The sequence below is a fragment of the Carassius gibelio genome, chromosome A1 (assembly GCF_023724105.1).
Source record: "Carassius gibelio isolate Cgi1373 ecotype wild population from Czech Republic chromosome A1, carGib1.2-hapl.c, whole genome shotgun sequence".
Lineage (NCBI taxonomy): Eukaryota > Metazoa > Chordata > Actinopteri > Cypriniformes > Cyprinidae > Carassius > Carassius gibelio.
In genome coordinates this window covers 9,167,131-9,186,158 of record NC_068371.1, presented here as the reverse complement: position 1 = coordinate 9,186,158, position 19,028 = coordinate 9,167,131, and the positions used below count along the sequence as shown (strand labels likewise).

At 36.0% G+C, this 19,028-nt stretch overlaps 1 protein-coding gene across 1 annotated transcript; it reads right to left on the bottom strand.

Annotated features, from left to right (window-relative positions):
* Positions 1-1,845: 1,845 nt before the first annotated feature.
* On the bottom strand, positions 1,846-18,465 carry LOC127983861 (lysosomal alpha-glucosidase). The gene is made up of 20 exons (XM_052586260.1): positions 18,297-18,465; positions 15,529-16,155; positions 14,850-14,998; positions 14,532-14,697; positions 13,549-13,645; positions 11,564-11,683; positions 11,359-11,477; positions 10,610-10,741; positions 9,897-10,007; positions 8,786-8,899; positions 8,605-8,689; positions 8,406-8,523; positions 5,931-6,064; positions 5,679-5,830; positions 5,295-5,443; positions 5,028-5,169; positions 4,834-4,932; positions 4,274-4,438; positions 3,298-3,444; positions 1,846-3,039 (listed from the first exon to the last, which is right to left on the bottom strand). Exons 2-20 carry the CDS (start codon positions 16,147-16,149, stop codon positions 2,977-2,979), a joined length of 2,883 nt encoding a protein of 960 aa, XP_052442220.1. The 5' UTR covers positions 16,150-16,155; positions 18,297-18,465; the 3' UTR covers positions 1,846-2,976.
* Between the last annotated feature and the right edge of the window lie 563 nt (positions 18,466-19,028).

The window sequence follows — 19,028 nt, the reverse complement described above, 5'->3', positions numbered from 1 at the left end:
TTCATATTTTCTAATTGTCATTTATTATTGTGGGACGTAAAGCCTCAAGCTGAAGGGTCTTTATTGGTCTTTTAACAGTCCTCTTGTGAATCAGATGTTTTCTCACTGCAGAATATTACAAGTGGATGATAGCAGAATCTAGCTTTGACATGTTTCATATTCATTAACTTTTTCAAAAACACACTAGTATGCACTCAAGTAATTATGTCTTATCTAGGTTTGCTGTATTTTGGCATGTTTTAAAGATAATTATGATGGCTGTTTTGTAATTAAATGAAATCTCTTGGCAGAGGAAGGTTGTGTTTTGGGGCTTTTTTAAAAAGCACTTTTCTACATGCAGGATGTTCTTAAAGCTCCATCATTTTTAATTGCCTAGTTAATACGGTCAGTGACGTCTGTCACTAATCAAGAAATCCTTCCTGCCCCATAGATAATTCTATCTTTATTCGTCTCTTTTCTTCTTCTTCTTGATTTCTTTCTGCCTTCATTGGCCCGTACAGAAATAAGCTTTCAGCTTGCTGTCATATCATGCTTGATGCAGAAGCACAAGTCTGGCCTTGATCTTCAAACAGGTCTTGTGTCAGTGTGAGATGAAAGCTGAAGGTTCAGACGTGTAGATACACTCCCAGAGGAAGCCGTGTTACTATCAGCACAGGTTTTATAACAGAGCAGTTTTAGCATGTTGCTAGGGTTTGTAAGGACGAAAGAACCTGAGATACTTTGATCTCCTGAGAAACAGACAATACAAACATACACGAGCATCTTCAAGACACCCCACAGTGTGGAGGAGCAGGAGACCTCCTCCCCTTCTGGCCATTTGTTTCATTATAAATCCCTTCACCCATTCTTCCTTCTACTCAGTCTGCTCAAAATGATTACATGAAAATATCAATGCAAGTGAACTAACACTCATGTATAGTATCATTGGAAATGTCTCAGTGCAACTGGTACAATGGTCTCAATCTTACAAAAGTAGATTAGAAGATAATACAGATCTGAAGAGTCAAGAGATATCTTGATTACTGTGATGGGAGTGTCCTTTCCTAGGGCCCTCCATGTAAATTACACGCTTTTCCCATTGAGTTGTAAAACCACCCAGGCTTGGGACCTGAGGTAATGCAAATTCCAATTGTTAGTTTCTGTCTTCATCTCGGGGGATGTTTGTCTTGGTCTGAGGTATTTAAAGGATTGCAGCAAAAGGATCAGGGCGATTTCTGTAGCCAGAAAGCCCGTAGTGTGTTGTGTGTCTCTTCACTTCATACTATGTATTTTCTAAGGTCAGGTATGCATATTTTACTTTTAGATTCATCTTTGAGAATTTGATGTTTTGTATTGATATGATTTGATATGTTTCAATTGGATATGTAATTGGCAAAATACCTATCTACCTGACTGTAAATAAATTGTTACACTTTGATTCTATTCTGTCTTACTCTGTAATTATTGACTAGTAGATTACGTTGTATCCTTGTTAGCAACATGAGCACCCAAATGAATGAGTTAATATAAAAATAGAGTTAACTAAAATAATCAAATGTCAGAAGAATATTAATTAAAAAGGCATACAACCAATTTGCATTTCAACCTAAATTCAAGGTCATACTAAAATGGAGTCAGATTAAATAATAAAATGGAGTCAGATTTGAGTTTAACCTAAAATGAATAACTCTACGCGCTGAAAGACAGAACACGCAGGAAACCTTCATCCAGCACCGGATACCTTCCTTGGGCCGAGTGTCTGGACCTTACAGGTTTTCTTTGTTTTTTCTTTATATGCTGTACTGTTTCTAATTGATTGCTAGTTGGCATATCACAAGTCAAAAGAAAAACACAAGAAAAAAGAAGAACACTTCAAATCTTTATTGCACACTACCCTGTAACTTTCTTGTGAAATACTGTACAGCAGTTTATTCAGGGTCATTTAAAGGAAAGAAGCCTTAAACTGCCTCATACTGTCATAGATATATTATTTAGATTCAGTTTCAGGCACACAAATCTATACATTTGAATGTTTTCATAAGTTGTACAGAAGCCCAGTGCTATGAAAGGAGGGTTTTATACATTCACAGTAAAGCCACTGAATGTTGAATCACATCTTTGATTAACTATAAGGCACAATGTTATGATATACATGTTAATATCAACAGCATGTGGTAGGAGATTACCTTCATCAGCCTTTTTAAGCCATGATGAATAATGTACAGTGATTTACTTGCGTACTATTTTCATGGCTATTAATTTTTAGAATTACGATAAAACGAATCATTTATGAGAACAAAAACTATTTCTGTCACATTTGGATTGGCTGAACATATTGGATCATTTCAATTACAAGCCTGTCAGTACATGGAAACTAAAGCTCAAACATGCATTCCTGCTGCATCAGAATGTCCTGTGCAAACATGCTAGTGAACAATATATATACACATATGCAAATCAGAATAATAATGATCAACTTAATTTGAAAGAATCTGAAAGGTTATGATTTCAGCAGGATCTGATTTTATTTTAAGATACTCAAAATCAACATGAACTTGCCTACTTTTTGGTGGTATGGTGTAGTGTAAACCATAATGAACTTTAAGATGAAAAGCTTTATTCGACTGTTAAAGGTTTAAAAGAGTGTCAGAAGAATCTTTCTGTTCTGGAAACAATATCAGCAATAAAAGGCAGTAATAATAACAGCAGGTAAAATACATATCTACCCAATAACAGAACAAACTAGTTTAATTAAAAAACACAATTCTTCCCTTCGGTTTTGCTACCTTTTGAGTGCAACTGACCACCACGGGGTCAATAATACAAACATTCAACATACAATCAATAATCGGTCTTATCCTTTCTGGTTTATATTTGATTTCAGGTTGGAACCGGAACCACCATTGTGCAAGTACTGAGATGAAGTCATTTGAGATGTTACGGTCATGATTTCTGCAGTAACTTCCAATTTTGCAATAGTGGTGATGACTTTCACATTTACATCCAGTTGATTGTGAAGTTACGACTGAGGTTCAGACCCAAGTCTGTTACTGTCAGCACCTAGATGGGCATAAGACAATAAAAATATTTCATTTTGCATGAATTTAAGTTTTTTTTTGTACTTAGACTGTATTTAACTATGTATTTTTTGAAATATATTAAAAAATAATGATCGATACCACTGCAAATTTGAAAGCTTGTATCAGTGGACTGCGAATGGACATTTTTATCCTTCTAACTTACTAGGAACGGTTCAAAATTCACCTGAAATGTACAAAACCATCACTCCTAAAACAATATTTAAGTATACTGTATTACCTGATTGTCACGGTAAGTGAACACTGCCTCTTGTGAATTCACGGTTACGTTTTCTGGCTCCACCTTCACCCCATAAAAGGAAACGGTCTCCACTGTGATGTAAGCAGCCTCTTCATGATTATGCAGCACCTCTGATGTCATCGTATTCTGGAGATCATAAATAAAAAAGATTATAGTCATCATCCCTGAAATCAGGCATGGTTATAACTAATGCAAATTATCCAAAGTAGTTGACATCATCATCATTTAAAGAAACATTTAAGAACAAGCGTTACATTTAATAAAATACCTTTGGATAAAAATGGATATGTAACATGCCAATAGTATACCGGAACAAATGAATGCTAATTAAATGGGACATCAGATTCAAAATTCACATTTACATGGTGTTTGCATGTAAATGTGTTTTCACAGTGTGTGGGCACAACCACATTGCAATGATAAAAATCCATTTATTCCTTTTTTAATCCCCAAAAAGCCTACACAGTCTCTTATCAAGCTGTTTTGATTTTCTGTGCACGATGATGTCATACTGCTCAGACTCTGCGCACGACTCATGGTTTGTCCCTTATTAGCATATTTCCAGCCTCAGCCAGCAGTACACTGTCTGCCATTTTCTCCGCGCTTGAGCAGCTGTAGCGACAACATCTCATAAGCAATGCAGGTGTTTTGTAGTTGGATGTAAAAATGAACATAAGAGTCCCACCACCCACCACCGAATACACGAAAAACGGAAGAGAGGGGTGGGGTGAGCAGTAGCTCATTATCATTTAAAGAGACACATCCGATCACATCCGTTTTTGACAGACAAAAAGGGTGTTGTTTCACATGACCATTGAGGAATTTTAACAAAAGTGTGTTACAGACACTTCATGAAGACCCCAAAGAATTGTGGGAAATATGCATCTGATGTCCCCTTTGAAAACGAAAGCATGCTGGTTTATTGCAGTAAACGTGTATTGTGCATTTTCTGTACCTGTTCCACTGTGAAACAGATGTAAGCATACTGATCTTTCTCGTAAGTGTCAATGGTCTCTCCATCATCCCAAAATAAATCACCCTTGGCCAGGCCGTCCTCACTCAGACTCACAATCAGATTAAGGGGCTGACCGCTGCTCACCCACAGGGTGGTGTTAGGTCTCTGAAACACAAATCATTTCTAATAAACAAGGCAACAGATAGAAGTATCAGACGGTATAAACACATGCATATGTGCAAATGCTACCAAAAAGTTAATGTCATCTGAATAACAAAGTTTGCCTTATAATTATAGCTCTATTATTACATTAGAGTATAAATATATCTTACTTACAGTGTGTGTGTGTATTATTTGTTGAAAATGTTCTTCTCCGCCAGAGCTCACAAAACTATTATTGTGTGTGTGTGTGTGTGTGTTTATTATATATACATATATATACACACATATATACATATATATAATATAAAATGATACAGAAATTACTTATAAGTACACACAAAAAAATATCCGTTACATAATGTATTGAGTATGTATATGATGTGATCGGTCTCTGTCACCTGTGTAGGTATGATGGAACCCTCTCTGAGATGTAGGTTGATTTTGTCTAATGGAGCCTTAAGATTGATTTCTTCTCCACTGCTTACCAATGTGTCACCCTAAATATGAGACAAATGAATATGAATATTGTAAGAGACTCTAAAGTAAGAGAATTGTGAGTTTCTAAGAGGGATTCCAGAGAGATGTGACTTACGGTGTGGAAATCGTACCAGAGACCTTTAGGGAAATATCCTACAACATGATCTTGCCCTGCCTCCAAAACCGGTGTGACCAGCAAACTCTTTCCCCATAGGAACTGTTTATCTATTCCGTATGTCTTCTCATCGTTTGGGAACCTTAAACACAGCACAAAAAAGTTTTATATATATCTATATGCTACAAGATTACGCATTCAAGTTTGGGAGTAAATGATTCCTTAAAATGTAAATTGACATATAGTCAGGTTTCGTGTTCATCTTACTGGAAGAGCAGTGGTGTGGCGACTGTCTGTCCACTGATGTGTGCATGATGGAAGAGTGTGTAGAGATGTGGGAACAGGGAATAACGTAGGAGGATGACTTCTTTCATTGCTATTCGAGCTGCAGGACTAAATGCAGTTGGTTCCTGATCCTGTTGTGAAATGACAAAACTGTTAATTCAGAAAAGTGTCTTTGAAACACACACACACATACACAACATTATAAAAACAATATTGTACTACCAAAACAACTGACAGGTGGGATAATAATAATAAAAAAAAAACATACAGAGGCTCTAAAACAGCACATATATCAGCATTAAGAGCTAAAAAATATTACTGAACAGCTGTAGTTAGAGTGTTTAGGACAGATGGAAGAAAGTTCACCTGTTCATCTATGGAGTTGTGATTTCTTGAAAAGGGGTAGAAAGCTCCAAGCTGGGTCCATCGGACACACAGTTCTTCTGTAGTGCTGCCTCCAAAGCCACAGATGTCTGCCCCAATAAGAGGAATGCCCAGGATGTTAAATGTCAGCATACCTGGGAAAGAGGAAGGAAGTGGTTAGTGTAGCTGTAGTAAATACAAAACTCTATGGGACTACCTCTGACCTCAGCAGAGCACAGGTGTGTGTGTTTATACCTGGTATGGATGTGGCCAGGTCTTTCCATTGGCTCCTGTTGTCTCCGAGCCAGTGGCCTGAATACTTGCCCTGACTGGGAAACGTAGAGCGGGAAATGACGAAGGGACGCTTATCTGTGATCTTCCTCAAAGCACTGAGAGAGACAGATGGACGTGATCCACTTACATTTGACAACCAGAATGTGTTTTTTTATTACTTTGGAAATTATATTTTTTGTTTACCATTTTAAAACAAGCTTTTTTTGGTTAAATGTTTTGCTTGAAAAGTGTGGTTATGAAACATACACACACACACACACACACACACACACATATTTAGATAGATATGTCATTACTTTTTAAAAGTTTCAGGTCTGTAAAATGTATAAAACTTTTTTTTTTTAAAGAATCTAATGCATTTTAATCAAATAATGAAAAACAGTAATATTGTAAAATATTTTTTCCCTGAGATGGAAATGTTGTATTTTTAGCATTCAGAAATAATTTTAATGTGCAGATTGAATACTCAAGAAACTTTTCTTATTAGTACAGTTGAAAACCGTTGTGCTGCTTAATATTTTAGTGGCTACAGTTTTGTTTTGAATAATTCTTTGATGAACAAAGTTCAAAAGAAGAGCAAAAGAAACAACAGCAATTTGAAATATAAATATTTTGTGCCATTTTTGGGGCTGTGAAGTGATTACATTTTTTTACCTAATTAATTACACAATGTGGTGATTAATTAATTGCAAATTAATCGTACATCAAATTTGGCTGAGAAATTACCCCCCAAAATACAATTCAAAGCCATGATTGTGTAAAATAAGAAATACATCAAATAGACCTTGCGAAAAGTAGCTTTAGACGGAAATAATTTACTTGATTCAACAGAATTTATTACACAAACCTTTTTTGCTACAATGGCCTAACACAAACTGTGTAACATGAAAGAAGATATTTGAGAATTTTTTTGTCCATACAATGGAAGCCAATGGAATACAAAACAGTTTAGTTAACAGCATTCTTCAAAATATATTAATTTATGTCGCAAAAAAAAAAAAGAAAAAGAAAGAAAAAATCATACAGATTTTAGAAATTTTGAGTGAATTATTCATTTAATTGGTTTTTATTTACAGAATTATGAAATAAATGTTTAAACTGCCAGTAGGTGGCGGCAAATGTCTTAACAATTAATGAAGCCAGTCTTTCATTCAGTCCATTCATTTAAACGGCTGTAATATTTTTGTTAATTTATCTAAAACGGACAATAATATGCTGCCAATCAACTGTATGAAACATTAAATTACTTTTGTAGGTCTGGGGCAGGTGCGTTAAATTAAGAGTGCGTTAATTTTTAAAGCATCATTTCGACATAACTATTAGGGCTATGTATTGCCAAGAATCTAGCGATATGAAACGTAACACGAAACAGTGGTTGAAATACGATATATTGCAATACACTGTGATACTTTAACAAGACGATATATTGGGATATTTCTTATTTTAGGAATAGTATATATTGTAAGGAAAGCTGTCATTAAGAACACCACCACATGCAAACCTTAAGCAATAAATAAATAAATAAAAAATGGTTTAACCAGAAAACAGTGGAATCTGCATTTGTAATAATCAGTCCCTGTAACATTCAAAGTTATTGAACCACTTTTTGTGCACTATGAGTAAAGGGGGATAAATTAAAGTGCTTGCAGGATCCTTTAATAAAATAAAACAATATAAAAACAATAAAAGCATCATCTTAAAAACCAAGCCTTGTGCATAATAAAGAATAATTTTCTGAATATATAACAGTTGGTTTGATACCTTTATCTCAAACGGTGTCAGTTTAATTCATTTAAGTGGGTACAGTATATAAAACTTGAAAAATATGGATTCAATACTGTATATAAAAACAAAGGCATAATCTGAAAAACTAAGCCTTGTGCATTATGCTGAATAATATTCTGTATATTTACAGTTGTTTTGATACCTTTAGATCAAATGGTGTTGTCGTTTAATGGATTTATATTATTGCATACATTAAAAATTGTAAAATTATTATAAAATGCCTAAAACGGTAAAAAAAAACAAAAAAAAAACGGAACTTTGTGCAATGACAGGGATGTTTATCTGAACATTTTAGTTTTGGTTTTATATTATAATGTCACATAGTTAAATTGTTTAATTGATTTAAATGGTTAACTGTTTAAAATTTTCCGCCCTAGAAATTAAGCCTAGCGCAATGTAAAGGACATATATTTATGACAATCTGAGTTAGTTTGGGCTCAAAACATAACAGCCACAAAGAGTTTAATTGACAAAAAAAAAAAAAAAAAAAACGAATGTCAAACTAACTACCATTATAAATGTCTTTGTCACTTTTGATCAATTCCATGCATCCTTGCTGAATAAAAGTATTAATTTCAAAGTATTAAAAAAAATACCGACCCCAAACTTTTGAACAGTAATATGTGTGTATTTTTGTATGTTTGAGTGTACCTTTCAGTTGCCTTAGCTTCCATGAGTCCATACAGACTGTGTATGTTGTAGTGAGTGGAGATTTTCTGACGTGCAGATGCACACACAGTCTTGGCCTTTAATGTCCCACCCAGAATCCCTACAGCAGACCATTTCTCATCATTGGAATAAACATAGCAGGCACAATTAGATCTCCACATAATAGCTACTACACTGATACCTGGGGTGTAGGGAGGATTTTCCAGGTCATTCTCAGGACAGCCATTCAGTGATCCATCAAAAAAATTAGATGGTTCATTCATGTCCTTGGGGGAGAGAAATAAAGAAGAGAACATGATCAATGCTTGAGTAGCTGCAAATAAAAACCGTCAAATAGGCAACAATGCAAATGCACAACATACAATCCACACGCCATCAAAAGGCACTTTTTCATGGAAACTCTTCAGATTCTGGTACCACCATTCATGTGTGTCTGGATTGGAGAAATCTGGAAAGGCCGTGAGTCCTGGCCAGACCTAAGAAAAAAAAACTCCTGCAGTCAAGCCTCAGTCACATATAACAAATGTACTGTACAATATTAATTAATTATTATAATATTTACAGTCCCTCCAGAAAAACGCGATTATGCGATTGCTTTTTTTTTTTTTTTGCCCGCAACAATCACAAAAAAATGTGCGTTTTTCTGGAGGGACTGGATTTATATTTAATTTGCATTTATATTAAGTTTTTCTAATAAGAGTTTTTTGTTTTGCTGTTTTTTTTTATGACTGGGCAAGTGCTAAATATTTCTAAGAACAAAATATTAATTGATTATAAACAAAGCTTCTGTTTAATATTTGTCTAGACATGGACTTCATACTGGCATCTATTTGCAGAATTACACAAGTTTGCCAATACCACTGTTTACTTCTCAGCCATGATCAATCATTACAATTTATACTATTTTGACCAATTAATACTTTTATTTAACAAGGCCACATTAAACCAGGGGCGGAGTGGCAATCGGGACGATCTGGACTTTTCCCCGTCATATTCTTCATACAGAACTTTCATGGTCACAAAAAAATTAAACAAAAAAAAAACGAGTATTTAATTCATTTGTTTATTCTTAAATTAACATAGAATGGAGTAAAACCTCCTGGGAATGGGGAATTCATTTATCCAATGAACCGATTGCAGGTCAAGTCTGTTTACAGAAATGTAGGGAGATAATGAGCACCCCCTGCCCCCTCGTCTAATGGCATGACCCGAAAATGGCACACGCCAGACTAGAGAGAGAGAGAGAGAAAGCGCGCAAATTCTAGAAAAAAATTAAAATAAAATTGACAGTCAGGAAGGATTAGCGTGGTTGCAAACATTTAACGATACCCCCATGGAAGGCAAGAAGAAAAAGGACAAAGGAGGGGCCGAAAAGGCCAGAATGAAGAAAAAGCGGATGCTGGAGGAGAACGCATCAAAGTGCCCAAAAATTAGATTTTTATTTACTTTTTACTTTAATATACTTAAGTGTACCTTCCCAGTAAGGATATCTCCATTCGAATCATTGATGAAGATGCCCCTCTTCTTCCCTTCATCAAATGGCCAGTAGGAACCAGACGGCTGAGATTTACTGATTCCGGGATCCTGATGAGGAAGTGCAAAAGAGACAAACACACAAGCTGCAGTTTACATAAAGCTCACTTCAGCTACAGTCAATCCAGTGACACATCCAAACGCTCCAGTGAGGTTTCAACTGCAGTCATGTGAAACATTCAGTTACCAAACCGTCCTCATGACTGTCAGTGTGATTCTACTGCTCCACAAAAAAGACGAGAGCCAAAAGAGGAAGTATGTCGAATGGATATTTTGCAGGAGAAGGATATTTTATAAACCCACAGAACATAGGAGCTCCTCTCATTTTGATTTTTAGTTTATAAATAAATCTATTAACAGTCTCCAAAAATTATTTAGGCCACACTGAACATGAATGAATGTCATCACATATTAAACCAACTGGCATCTTCTAACAAAAGATGCAAGAGCTATCGTCTGAGCGTGAAACTAACTTCAGTTTTCTGACATTTTTTGGAGCAATGACAATGAACTGGTGTCGAGGAGATTATTAGTGGATGTATGAAGTCAGTTACCTTTCAAGACCATTTAGGTGTTCTGAAAGAGTAACTACAGGGGTAGTTCATTCATTTCACAAATGATTCTTGTGTAATTGTGTCAAAGTGCATGTGTACCAGGATCATGACGTAGTGTTGATCATGTCTATGAAGGTCTTTCACAAGGTCAGGAAGGGTGGAAAAGTTCATAGTGTCATAAGTGAAATCTAAAGCATGATCCATGTAGTCAATGTCATTCCACTGAACATCCTGAAAGACAGAAAAAAAAAATCAGTTTGCTATTTGAACAATTTGCAACTAGTGCAAAGCTTTCTATTCCTTATGCTAGATGCATAATGCCAAGTGTTTTTCTGTGGTTCATCACAACAGCTCATTGTTTGCTTTGGGGGTAAAGAAGCATTGCTGATTGAGTTATATACTACTATTATTTATTTACTATTACAGTATGTATATTTTTGATTAGATTTATTTATTTTAATTTTAGTTTCAATTCTAATAATTCTATGTGTTTTTGTCATGTCATATACCGGTGTGTGAGTATATAGCATTACAGTATTTTTATTTTTTTTTAAGTATTACTTCAACTTCTTTTTTTTTCAGTTAGTAGCCAAAGAAACAATTATTATTATTATTTTTTATATATTAATATTTTATTTAAGCTTGATTACAATTACTGAAAACAAAACTAGTTAATAGTTTTAGCTAACAGTAACAATACTAAAGAAGAGATACTGTAATGTTATACATTTTTTGCATTTTCCGTGCTGAATTTATTTAATAATTTTTCTTGATGTCTGTCGAAAGCGTAAATCTGGAGGGTTACAGCTGAAGAGTTAAAATTCCAACCAATCTAAGAACTACAGTACCTGAGGTATCCCAAAATTACGCATTTCTTTTACAACATTCCAGGTTTTGTCACTTGACTTGTAGCCCCATCGGCAGAGATGATAGCCCAGAGCCCAGTAGATGGGCATTGCAGGCTTCCCTTCGGAAAAAGAAAATATATAATGATTAGTTCATAAACCTCATGTCACAAATACTTATCAAATACTGCTCATGATGCTTGCTGACCTACAACATCCAAGTACTGAGCGATCACAGAGCTGGGATCCGGGCCTAGGAAAATGTAAAAGTCAAGGATTCCACCAATCATGCGCCAGGTGATAGCGGGAGCAGGCTGCAAAGCCACATCTACAAAGATTTTTTACACAAGTCATTACTCAGTTCAGACAGCACATACCTACACAAGTATGAGAAGGCATTACCATTGTTTAATACCATCTTTAGCATTTTAATAGCATTTTTTCAGACATGCACCACTGTAATGCCGTGAAGAATCATGCATAAAGTATTTACAAATATGGTAAATTGAAAAATATAATTTCAAAGAATGTATAAATAAATACATAAATAGTATATAGTAACTTGAGTCGCAGGTATTAGCAAACAACAACGATACAACAATCCGATCAATTCCCGAGGTATAAAATTCTGCTTTGCCATTTTTCTTTTTTTCGAGAAGCAAGTTTGATTTAGATATACGTCACAAAAGACGAAAAAAGATTTTAGCAATCTGCTTTCATGCGTTTCTGCAGAACCAATGGCTGATGTTAAAGGGGGGGTGAAATGCTATTTCATGCACACTGAGTTTTTTACACTGTTAAAGAGTTGGATTCCCATGCTAAACATGGACAAAGTTAAAAAAATTAAGTTGTACGTTTGAAGGAGTATTTCTGTTCCAAAAATACTCCTTCCGGTTTGTCACAAGTTTCTGAAAGTTTTTTTCGAGTATGGCTCTGTGTGACGTTAGATGGAGCGGAATTTCCTTATATGGGTCCTAAGTGCACTTCTGCCAGAAGAGCGCACGCTCCCGTATAGCAGAGCACTGAGAGCACAACAGACTTCACTGATCAGAGCGAGAGCGTCGCGAAATGTCACAAAAGAAGTGTGTTTTTGGTTGCCAGGGCAAGACAACCCTGCACAGATTACCAAAGAAAAAACAGCATTAAGGGACCAGTGGATGGAGTTTATTTTTACAGAGCATCAACGGAGTTGTGCAAGTGTTTGTGTTTGTTCCCTGCATTTCGAAGATGCTTGTTTTACAAAAAAGCCAAGTTTGACGACGGATTTGCGTATCGTTTATTTCTTAAGGATGATGCAATCCCAACGAAAAAGGGTCACGACTGTGTGTTGGAACCACAGGCGGTGAGTAAAACTGCTTCAAATATCTCTGTCTTCTTGTTAGTGCGTCCGCCTCCCATCGGAGACACGGGTTCGAGCCCCGCTCGGAGCGAGTCCTTGCTGCTGCTGCTCTCGTTCAGTTTCAGCCTTCACAGCTGTCACAGCTTCCAAAAGCTCTCAACGCAACTGGCGCTCAAGATTCTTTAGCTCCGCCCAAACGTCACGCCTCCAGGCGCTCGTGTTTTTCCGGGAAAAATCGGTACAGACTATCTTTCTCTTATGAATATAATAAAACTAAATACTTTTTGGAGTTATAAGAGATGCTGTACTACTCTATAGGTACTCAAGATTAACATGATATTGAGTGAAAACGAGCATTTCACCCCCCCTTTAAACACAAACACCATCTTGACATTATCCCGTACAACACAGATTGACGGGCAAAATGCAGAGCATTTCAGAACCAAATGCAAAAAGCCAAAAAAAAAAGTTGTTATTTAGATAAATAGATTTTCATAAAAGTTTACAAATTAACACAACTAATAGTTCAAAGTATCGTGTAGGAAGCTGATGTGAAGCTGATATGATTATTCTTGATAGGAACATAGACATGAATGTCTCTGACAACACAAAATATTAATCTTATAATTGGGTGTATTATCATGATCAAATACAAGGCTTATCATAATCATGACAAATCAAACAAGGCTCAGAGCAAAAATAACATGCAACCTAATTCAGTCAAAGCAGGTTTATACTATTTAAACGGAGATTCACTGCTTGTGAAGTGGTACATGGTTTGCATTGGAAGAATACTAAATGCACATTCACCTCAATGTCAATTTAGAATCACGTGTGCATATGTGTGAGCCTACCCATTGCATTGCTGTTGAGCATGAAAAACCCATGTGCCATTCCATCAGATTCCATGGAAAGATAAAAGGGATGGACGCCATAGAGGTTGGTCAGCTCCTGAAAGAACCGACAATCAACAAACGCAGAACATTCAGTGCGATCTGGAACATATACTAATCTGGAATGATGCTTGAAGTGCTTTTAAGGGGGTCAAGTTATAATGTTCAATGTAATATGCTCACCAATGGATCCTCTACAGGAAATGGGTGCCGTCAGAATGAGAGTTCAAACAGCTGATAAAAACATTAAAATAATCCATAAGCAATCCACAAGACTGCAGTCCATCTATTAATGTCTATGACGTGTTTGTTTTTAATCCATTATTAATGATTTTTACTTCAAATCCATTGTTTCTGGCTTAAATATGAGTCCCCTATCCATGAAATGGCTTCCTTTAGAGAGAAAAGTAATCTTTCTGAATCAGGAGAGAAATATACACAGGCTAAGCACCATTTACAATTTCTAAACAGCTATGTAGCTGGATTTTGATGTGAGAGGACAACAAGGGGATGGACTTTTTCCCTAGACAATGCATTATAGTGGATCATGGACTTGTATTTTGGCCAGAAGCAATGGACTGAAGTTAAAATCATCTTTTTGTTGTTTTTGTTTCTTATAACCAAGCAGCTTCACAATACATGAATTGATGGGCTGCAGCCGTGTGGATTACTTGTGGAATATTGTGATGTTTTTATCAGCTGTTTGGACTCTTATTCTGACGGCACCCATTCATTGCAGTGGATCCATTGGTAAGCAAGTCATGTAATGCAAAATTTCTCCAAATCTGTTCCAATGAAACAACAAACACTTCAATGTTAGATGATCAGAGGATGAGCACATTTTCAGAAAATGTATTTTTGCATGAACTGTTTCTTTAAGGCTTGTTATTAGATTTGAAACAGAACTGACAGATTCATACGTCAGAAGACTTATGTCAAGGTACCATGGGTGGGACATCTCGAGCCCACATAGTGAGAGTGTTCCACTGGACATCATGCAGAAAGTTGGAGCGATGTTCACCCAGTCCATATATGAAACGAGATGGTAATGATGTGGACATCTGCAGAAACTGATCCGCGTAGAAGAGAGGAGCTATGGATGTGTTCAGCCTGATGGCACATGAACAGATGTTAATAACTCGATACTGATACAAAGAGTTTATTGGTGATCACTTCTAATGGTTAAAGAAACTAAATCATTCAATTTGTATTTTTTTAACAGGTCTGTGTTTTCATGTTAGTTGAAAATAGACAGTACTTACAGCACAGTTCCTGTCTGTGCTCTCTTGACGATCAGCCCAAAGGGTTCTTTGATGAAGTCTACAGTGTAAGAGGGGTTTGATGATGCTCTTTTCTGAACCACAGGAACATCTATAGGCACCTCATACCTCTTTTCAGCCGGATCTGTTATCTGTTCATGATACAGGAATACAAAAATAGAAAATAGTTTGTTTGAATTGTAATAATATATTTCACATTATTTCAATAATTAAAAGTTAATTTCGATGATTAAAAATGAATATTAATTAAAATTATTTCATTTAACTCTATAAATATTCACTATCAACAGATATATATATATATATATATATATATATACAAAAAATGACTGTACTGTCTAAAATTCATTTTAAATAAATTTAAAAGTTTTTAAATTCCTTGTTTTATTTTTTGAATATTGTTTTTTTAGTGTGATTATTTTACTTTATTTTATGTAAAGCACTTTGAATTACCATCGTGAGTTCTAATTTAATTCTAGAGGCCTGTGATGTAAATAAATGCTAACGGATAATTTTACCACCGAAAAAAATATATATAATTCATATTCAGGACTTCGACGTCAACAGTATTGGATAAATAATGTTTTGAGAACATTTTGCTTGATAAATAGAGATGGCGAGCATAACCAGCCAGGAACAGGAAGACCAAAAGTGCTCCCACCTTCACATGCAGTCTGTTGTCCTCCTCATACAGCACCTCCAGCTGCAGTGCATCTATGTCTTTAGGATAATAGGTTTTTTTGTTCCGGAGCAGTTTTCCAGCCTTCCCAATCTCAGTGTTAGTAATTGACACCAACTCATAGGATGGATAGTCAGGTTTGTAGAAACACCAGGGCACTCCATTCCGTCCTGATGTCTTAGCCTGTGAGTGCTGTATGAAGCAGCAGTTTCGAGCATGGCACATCTCCTCCGTGACCACCACACCTCTCTCTGGATAACAGTCAAACCTCCAAGCTTCTGGTATCTGCGAGCAGGACTCTGGCTGCAGCCACGTCCCGTTTGGGCTTCTAGCCACAGCGGGAAGAGGGGGTCTGTGAGGTTCTGTGGAGGGTGGCTTATGTAACCAAAATATAGTTCCAAGCAGCCAGACACCAGAGAGAACCACAATAAGTCCTCCAAGGGTCAGCAGGGCGATAGTGATGGAGCAGCGAGGACTCTGGGGCAGCAGGGGCAGTTCTGGGTGTTCTTCCTTCAGATCGGTGTCCGTCGACTCATCAGCATCCAATAATGCAGCTCCTGAGAAATGTACTTCCTCAGGGGTGAGTCTCTTGTACGACACCATTTCAAACTAAAGGTTATAAAGAAAAAAATAATATAATTAAGAGTATTTACTAAGGCAACATCCTCTAACCCTAAGAATGAAATGTTATAACTTGTGTGTGCAATCCGACTAATTCATACCTCTCAAAGAAGCACTGTTGCTTGAATTATACTTTACTGTTTTACTGCATTTTAATCAAATACATGCAACCTCGGTGAGCACAAAAGATTCAGACTAATTTCATAATAAAGTATTTTCATAGTATATATCTGATACTATCAAATCAGAATAATAGTCACAGACTCGTAACCCAAAGGTTGCAGGTTCGAGTCTCGTACCAGCCACGACTAAGGTGTCTTTGAGCAAGGCACCGAACCCCAACTGCTCCCTGGGTGCCGCAGCATAAATGGCTGCCCACTGCTCCGGGTGTATGTGTGTGTTCACTGCTGTGTGTGTGCACTTAGGATGGGACAGATGCAGAGCACTAATTCTGATTATGGGTCACCATACCTGGCCACATGTCACGTCACACTTCTGTTAAGAATCGGATACAGAAATTATTTTAGCTCGATGATAAAAACTAAACAAGAAAACATTGCATGCATCAGCAGGATTCTCAGCAGTTTCAGCCCCTATAGGACACAACTAGGATGATGTATTTGCCAATATTAAATCCCACTGGAAGTCACGTGACAAATGTCACACAGAGTTGAACACTTTCTAAAGTACATAAAACTGCAGATATGGGGAAGAACTAGAGAGGGAAGTGGGCAAGTGGCTATTGGAGAAAGCATTCTGTTGGAGAGGAAATGAGACCAATAATCATTCTGTACCTCTTCAGCTAAAAAAGACTCATGATGTTTTCTCTTTTCCAAAGTTTTAAAAAAGAAAGCATTCACAAACACAGTTTTTTTAAATTCATATAACATGTCTTTTAATCAAGAACATTTGAGGGAAAACTACCCGTGAATATTCAGCTCTCCTTATATTTGCAAATGTGCAGTTGTCCAGAATTGCTATATTTGTAGGGAGCTCCTACAAATGAGTCCCATGTTTGTCCTGAACAGTTAAACTGCCTGCCCTTCTTCAGAAAAATCTTTCAGGTCCCAGAAATTCTTTGGTTTTCCAGCATCTTTTACGTGTTTGTACCCCTTCCAACAATGACTGTATGATTTTGAGATCACTCTTTTTATACTGAGGACAACCGGGGGACTCAAATATAACTATTACTAAAGAATCAAACGCTCACTGATGATCCAGAAGGAAACAATACATTAAGAGCCTGGACGTGAAAACATTTTGAGTTTAAAGATCAGGGTAATTTTTTTTAAATTTATTTAACTTATTTTGTCTTCTGGATAACATTTAAGTATATCTTCTGTAGCTTCTGAAGGGCAGTACTAAATAAAAAAATAAAATAAAAAGATATTTAGGGATATTTCCTTCTGGATCATCAGTGTCCGTTTGAAAATGACTGGATTCATTTTTATAAATTCAGCTAGTATTTTCTTTTGTGGAATTTTCTCTTATGGACCGTAAACATCTGAACATCTTTTTCAGGTCAGTACTAAATATAAATTTACATGCATTTTGCTTTTATTTTGGTAAAATAATTAACATTTTGCAGATACTGCAAATTGTATGTAAAAATTTGACCCCAGCTGAATATATCGCTACTCTTAAAAGATAGAGATCAAAGTCCAACAAAATACTTCGACCCTTTACACTGCTTTAAAACTAAAAACAGACACAACCCTTCAGACAGTTTGTTACTGTAGAGACTAATCATGGGTAAAAGTGTGACCTTACTTGAAAGATGTAAGTGTAATAACAACAATACCATATATATATATATATATATATATATATATATATATATATATATATATATATATATATATATATATTGTTTTTTGGATGATATGGAATTAAAATACCACGGTATGAATACGTGAAATGCACTATAGTCTATGAGCATATCTTATTTTACGTTTATCGACAGGTTGAGGGATTTAAAATAAATTATAGATTAATGACAAATCGATAAAATGACATAGAACAACCTCGTGTGATATTATTATAACACATTATACGACCAAGACGGAGCTTACTTGAAACATCACATGCAGCACATACAAAAGAAAAACTGCACATTTAAATGCACTTACTGTTTATGCCGTTGGTATGTGCAGATTTTAAAAAGTGTCAGTGTTTGACACACTACATCACAACAGTGAAAACCCTCTGGTTTGCGCTTTGGTAAATATCACGGGTGTTTCATATCTTATGAAGTTGGTGTTGTTGTGTGCGTTCTGCAGTTGCAATTGGAATCAGAACTGTTTTGTAATTCGGCTCCTTTAGACGAATCATTACAGTGAACGTGATCAACATGATTCGCCCAAAAGTCCCTATGTCCTCTGCGTTTTCCATGTGTTTCAAATAATTTTCTTGTCAAATGTTGTATCTGCGTTTTTCTTCTTTGCCTCGTACTTTTCAATTGTACTATTATCATAGAGAATAGCCCTCACTTTACGAATCGGTTCTAATGAAACATCGAAAAGATCCGGTTCAAAATTTCGAATCCTGTGTAACACTCGCATCTCTTTGACTACATTACTGCCATCTACTGCCCTGGAAGAAATGTGATTGTTAGAGAAATCATTCATTTAGATATATATTTATGGGGAAAAAAAAACATTTAAGAGACAATTAAGTTTTGAACAAACACTGAGAGACAAAGTGACAGTTCAGAAATTATAATTCATATAATCAAGCATATGATTATCATTTTTAAAGTTGAAAACATGGGCTTTTCCCCCTCATGTGTTCGTGATATCAGTCCAGCAGATGGCAGCTCAGTCTAATAATGTGGAATTAAAGCGTCTCCCACAGCAAACGTC

Coding starts and splice junctions, on each gene's coding strand:
- LOC127983861 (XM_052586260.1), bottom strand. CDS start 16,149: ATGGTGTCGTACAAGAGACTCACCCCTGAGGAAGTACATTTCTCAGGA. Junction 8,900..9,896: donor GAGATATCCTTACTGGGAAG/GTACACTTAAGT, acceptor TTTTTTTCTTAG/GTCTGGCCAGGACTCACGGC. Junction 6,065..8,405: donor GAAGCTAAGGCAACTGAAAG/GTACACTCAAAC, acceptor TGTCTCTCTCAG/TGCTTTGAGGAAGATCACAG.